This window comes from Salvia miltiorrhiza, chromosome 7 (genome assembly GCF_028751815.1).
Source record: "Salvia miltiorrhiza cultivar Shanhuang (shh) chromosome 7, IMPLAD_Smil_shh, whole genome shotgun sequence".
NCBI lineage: Eukaryota > Viridiplantae > Streptophyta > Magnoliopsida > Lamiales > Lamiaceae > Salvia > Salvia miltiorrhiza.
This window is the reverse complement of record NC_080393.1, coordinates 31,543,379-31,549,588: the sequence shown is the minus strand read 5'-3', so window position 1 is coordinate 31,549,588 and position 6,210 is coordinate 31,543,379. Positions and strand designations below refer to the sequence as shown.

The 6,210-nt window shown below is 35.9% G+C and overlaps 1 protein-coding gene across 1 annotated transcript; it reads left to right on the top strand.

Moving 5' to 3' along the window:
• The first annotated feature begins 232 nt into the window (after positions 1–232).
• Positions 233–5,222, top strand: LOC130995929 (uncharacterized). Its single transcript, XM_057921437.1, has 7 exons — positions 233–917; positions 1,780–2,043; positions 3,318–3,834; positions 3,911–4,110; positions 4,595–4,707; positions 4,774–4,914; positions 5,015–5,222. The coding sequence occupies exons 1-7, from the start codon at positions 396–398 to the stop codon at positions 5,091–5,093; spliced, it is 1,836 nt and encodes a 611-aa protein (XP_057777420.1). The 5' UTR covers positions 233–395; the 3' UTR covers positions 5,094–5,222.
• Positions 5,223–6,210: the final 988 nt, after the last annotated feature.

Below are 6,210 nucleotides of genomic sequence, written 5' to 3'. Positions count from 1 at the left end.
CAGCCTAAAGTTTCCATTTTCACCTAGTGGGCTCGGATCAGACTGGCCCGACCAGAACAATCAAGGTTGATATTTTGTTAAGATATTTTGCCACAACACATATACCATTGCTGCTCAAGTCAAGTATATAACAACATAATTAATATATCCAGACGCAAAATTTCTGGAAAATGAAGGCAACGCATGGGATTTACATTTCATATAAAACAAGATAAAAATCTGCATGCAGTTTTGGAAGCTTATTAACAGATATTTCTATCCAAGAATGAATCTGCAAATGTAAGGTTCTCCTTCACTACTCATAATATCTTATCTCCCCAATTAATTTCTTCATTTTTTTTTCCAACTAATTATAACACTTGAAAAATCATTCAAGAGCGCCAAAACATTTCTCCATGGCTTCCACGGCTTCGAACATTTCCTCCAACTCCAAAATCATCTCATCATTTCTAAGTTCAAAACGATTGAATCCAAACAACAGCTTCATCGCATTGCCAACATTTTCTTCAAATAAATTTGCAGTGCGAGTGGAATCTAAGTCCGCCACTGCGAGGTACAGTGAAGTGGTGGTGGATGAGGAGATCGACAAGATCAGGCGGCTGCAGAACGGGTCGGACGTGCGCGGCGTGGCGGTGGAAGGCGAGAAAGGGAGGCAGGTGAACCTGACGCCGCCGGCCGTGGAGGCGATAGCGGAGAGCTTCGGGGAGTGGGTTAGGAATGGGTTGGAGAGGGAAGGAGAAGCGGTTAGGGTGTCGCTGGGGAAGGACCCCAGGATTTCCGGCGGGGTTCTCAGCGTGGCGGTGTTTGCCGGCCTGGAGCGGGCCGGCTGCGTCGGTTACGACATGGGACTCGCCACCACGCCGGCTTGCTTCATGAGCACACAGCTGCCTCCATTTTTATTTGATGCTTCTATAATGGTACGTATCATAAACCATGCATCTTACACAAATTCTCCTGTGCACCGTGTACAGTATCATTTCGATAATATAATAGTGTCATTTAATATCAGTGTCATTTCGCGACAGTGTTATTTATATAATTAACATGATAGTGTCATTTGTAAAACGAAATAGTGTAAGTGTTAGTGTCATTTTGCACCCGAGTGCACAGGATACTACCTCTGCATCTTATCTCTCATTAATTTAAATATGATTGTTCAGCACTTTTAATTTAAGGACAAAAACTTGTATTCATCTCATATAATGTGTATCTATCCTAATCAAATTCAAGTAGAGTTCATCAATCTTTAATTAGAATTTATTAATTTATAATTAAAATCTATTAACTACAATTAGATCGAATATTTTAATGGGGTGAATGTTGAGTACATTCTGATATATTGACTTGCGCGCGCCTTACATGAGTGAGGAGAACAAATTTTTAAGGGATGGGACATTCTCTTCTACGTTTGACAACTTAACTAACATTGAGCTTTTTATTTTTATTGACCTATATACATTTGATAGCACATTAACTTGAATACTTTATAATTCCCCTAAAAAAAAAAACTTGAATAATTTATAATTAACGATGCTTGGTACAATATTACTTGATCGCTTAAAGGTTTTAAGTAATATTTAATCCCTACTCGTCATTCACCAACTTAAATAAAAAACACCCTTAATGTCACAAATATAGAATAAATTAAAAACTATAGTTTTTAATAATGTATCAGATTTCTCTTACAATATAATTTCCTAGTGATTCTATTCTTGTGAAATGTAACAAATAAGTAATAGGAGTTTGATGTAAATTAAAATGTGGTTTAATTTGGACCAGATGACAGCGTCGCACTTGCCCTATACTCGCAACGGGTTGAAATTTTTCACGAAAAAAGGAGGGTTGACGTCATCAGAGGTGGAGGAGATTTGTGAGAAAGCTGGCCGGAAATACGCGAACCGCCAAATGAAAGTGTCGACGGCGCTTAGAGTTCCGCCGACAAAAGTGGATTTGATGAGCGCCTACTCTAACCATCTCAGAGATATTATCAAGCAAAGAGTCAATCATCCATACCATTATGATTTTCCTCTCCAAGGATTTCAGGTTCTCTTTCTTACTCATTTTTATATTAAAATAAATATGCTAATAGACACGGGTCAAAAACTGTTGTTGTAGCCTGTAAAAAATTGTTATGGTAGCCTGTAAAAAACTATAAATTTAGAGATTTTAGTTTCATGACACAAATTGAAAGTTTATGTATCATCATATCAAAATTAAAGATTATGTGCAATAGAAGAATTGGCCAAAAATTTGTGTATCTAGGTACCAATTAATCTCCCTAAGTATAAAGGATAAATATCACTTTAAAACTCAACTATATCCGCTAGCTTTATGAAAAATATCCTATAAGAAACAAGTATTTAAACGTCAAACTACATATATCAACTACATATTTAAAATGTCCCGCGACCATTTTTTGATTTCCCCATAGTACTCTTGACGTAGCTTGCTGGATGACACTCAGTAATTTTTATTTTTATCTTTTAATTGACATGACACAAAATAAATATAATTTTTAACTCCCAAACTATAGCGCTTTATCAAAAATTTCATGAACTATAAGAAATACTTATTTAAACACAAAACTATCAACTTTTGTATCAAAAATACCATGCCTATATTTTTCAGCTCTCAAAATTTTAATGTGACTTGTCAGATGTCACTGTATAATTTTTATTTTCATTATTTAAACGACATAACACAAAACGACGTTGTTATGTGTCATAGCATTAAAAAAGATCCACATTGGACTAATTAAAAACCTGACTTATTAAACATTTTTCCAAATAAATAAATATTTGATTCAAGTTGCAAAAGACATCGTTATACACGAGAGCGAGGCCATGATTATTTGTTTGAAAATATGTTAAATAAGTTAGCTTTATGTGATGTTTTATTTTGTGTCATGTTATTTAAAAAGTAAAAATAAAAATTTTACACTGACACAAGGCGAGCCATGTTAAGATTTTAGGGGCCTAAAAAGGGACGTAAGATATTTTCTATACAAGTATGATAAGGTTTGATAAAGCGGTATACTTAGAGGTTTAAAATGATACTATTCATTTTATATATATCACCTTCTTTAAAAATTTAAAATAAAATTCTACAGTGATATCGGCGAGCCACATCAAAATTATGGGGATCGAAAAATAAACGTGGACATTTTTTATATAGCGGATAGTTTAATGTTTAAATAAATATTTGGTATAATTAAGACATTTTTGACAAAATGAGTATAGTTTTAGGTTAAGTGCGAGTATAAAATAAAAATTATTGGGAATTATTAAAAGCATGCGTTGTAAATGGTCCATTTGCAGATAATCGTGAACGCCGGAAACGGCTCCGGCGGGTTCTTCACATGGGATGTGCTCGACAAGCTCGGCGCCGACACGTTCGGATCCCTCCACCTCAACCCCGACGGCATGTTCCCGAACCACATCCCCAACCCCGAGGACAAGACCGCCATGGCCTTAACACGCGCCGCCGTCCTCCAAACCAAGGCCGATCTCGGGATCGTGTTCGACACGGACGTCGATCGCAGCGGCGTCGTCGATAAGGACGGCAACCCCATCAACGGCGACAAGCTCATCGCCCTCATGTCCGCCATCGTCTTGAAGGAGCATCCGGGCACCACCGTCGTCACCGACGCGCGCACCAGCTTGGCCCTCACGCGCTTCATCACCGATAGAGGCGGCCGCCACTGCCTGTACAGAGTCGGCTATCGGAATGTCATCGACAAAGGAGCTCAGCTGAACCGAGACGGCGTCGAAGCGCACTTGATGATGGAGACCTCTGGACATGGCGCCTTGAAGGAGAACTATTTTCTTGATGATGGTAGTTTTTTATTTTATTTTTAATTTAGTGGTTGAGTTTGTGTTTGTAAAGGTGGTGGGGGTTGATTAATTTGCAGGGGCGTATATGGTAGTGAAGATAATCATTGAGATGGTGAGGATGAAGCTGCAAGGATCGGAGGAAGGCATCGGGAGTTTGATCAAAGATCTTGAGGAGCCGTTGGAGTCGGTGGAGTTAAGGATGGATGTGTTGTCCGAACCTAGGTTTGCCAAGGCCAAAGCAGTGGAGATCATCGAGCAATTCAGGAATTACATCGAGGTGAGTGGTGTCAATCGAACTAACACGCTTTTTAGATTGATTTTTTTTTTTTCAAATTATATACTTTTGGTCACAATTTGTCATTTTTTCTAAATTTATTCTGAGTCAGATCATTAATTTCGGATTAAATTGACATTCCTGAGATAAATCCTTTGTGTTTTAGACCAGTTTTATCCAATTGTCAAACTATTTAACATGAGGCTAATTAGTACTTCCTTCGTCCACGAATATTTTTAGGAAATTTATGGGTTCCTTTCTCCACTCACTAATTTAATTAACTTTTTGCATTATTCTTCATTTTTGGGTCCCTTTCTCCACTAATTAAATAAACAACACAAATTTTTTTAAAACTCGGACAACATTTCGTGAACAGAGGGAGTATGAATTTTTGTAAACTATATATATTTAGCCTTACTCTTTTTCATTTTCTCAAATTTCATCAATTAGTTTGGAGTTTGAGTGATATTTGTTTTGGTTGTGTAAGGAGGAGAGATTGGAAGGTTGGGAGCTGGATTCATGTGGCGATTGTTGGGTAAGTGATGGGTGTCTTGTGGACTCCAATGACGCTGCATTTGCTATTGACGCCCATATGTACAGGTATGTTGAAATTTTAAATAGAGATTACTAAGATTTAAATTATTCTTATATGTGAATATGATGTAGGGCTAAAGTGTCAAGTGGTGATGAGGGAGAATATGGGTGGATACACGTGCGGCAGAGCATTCATAACCCAAACATAGCTGTTAATCTACAATCGACAATTCGAGGAGGGTGTCAATCCATGACCACAACTCTTAGGGACAAGTATGCCTCTATATATACATCGCTTAGTAGTATTCTGTTTTTTTTTTTTTGTATGAAAATAATACTAACATTTGATCATTGTGTTTTCTTTTGTTGTCAGGTTCCTTGTAGCCAGTGGCTTGGATAAATTCCTTGATATTTCACAGATAGACAAATTCGCCACCAAAGGGGAATTGTAACTTTAATTTAATTTTTTTTTTTGAGGAAAACTTTAATTTCAAATGTTAGCATAAAGAAAAATGTGTACATATATATGTTTGTGTGAATATTGATTTATAAAAATTTTGTGACCTTGAAGATCATAGTAATTTGTGATTCAAGCTTTATATATATATATATATAGGGGAGGGCTACGGTAAAAATACTTCTTAAAATATAAATATAAACGTTTTTTAATGTACGAATTTTATCCAACATGGTTACGAATTCATCAAACATGGTTACGAATTGTGAAAAATAATTTTCTGCTACCTTTGGAATTCGAACTCAGGACCACGAATTCATCCAACATGGTTACGAATCAACCGTAGATCTTGATGATCTAAGGGCTGAAAATCATTTATATTTTATACACTTAAGAGTGTTTTTATTCTAGCCCTCCCCTATATATATATATATATATATATATATATATATATATATATATATATATATATATATATATAGGGGCGCACTCCAGTGAGACCCCCTATTTTTCGTGTAACATGAGTACAATGAATAAGACATATAATACTAATGAACAAAACGTATATCTAATGAACAAGATGTATATACTGATGAAAAATAAAATTCGTAATGAATAAGACATATATACTGATGAACAGGGCCGTATATACTGTTGAACAATGCAGTATATACTGATGAATAACAAAATTTAAAATATTCTGCTCCCTCCAAGATTCGAACCCTGCGAAAAAAAATCACCCTCCAGATACAATATCAGCCATAGGATTGATAAAATAAACGCACCAGATCGTGCCCTAGATCTCACTAAAATTAGGGGGTCTCATTGGAGCGGCCCCCTATATATATATATATATATATATATATATATATATATATATATAGGGGAGGGCTAAAATAAAAATACTTTTTAAAATATAAATATAAACAATTTTCAGCCCTTAGATCAACAAGATCTACGGTTGATTCGTGGCCTGTTGGATGAATTCGTGGTCCTGAGTTCGAATCCCAAATGTATCATCGTAACCCTGTTGGATGAATTTATACGTGTTCTACATAAAATTCATAAATTGAAAAACGTTTTTATTTTTATTTTAAGAGTGTTTTCACAGT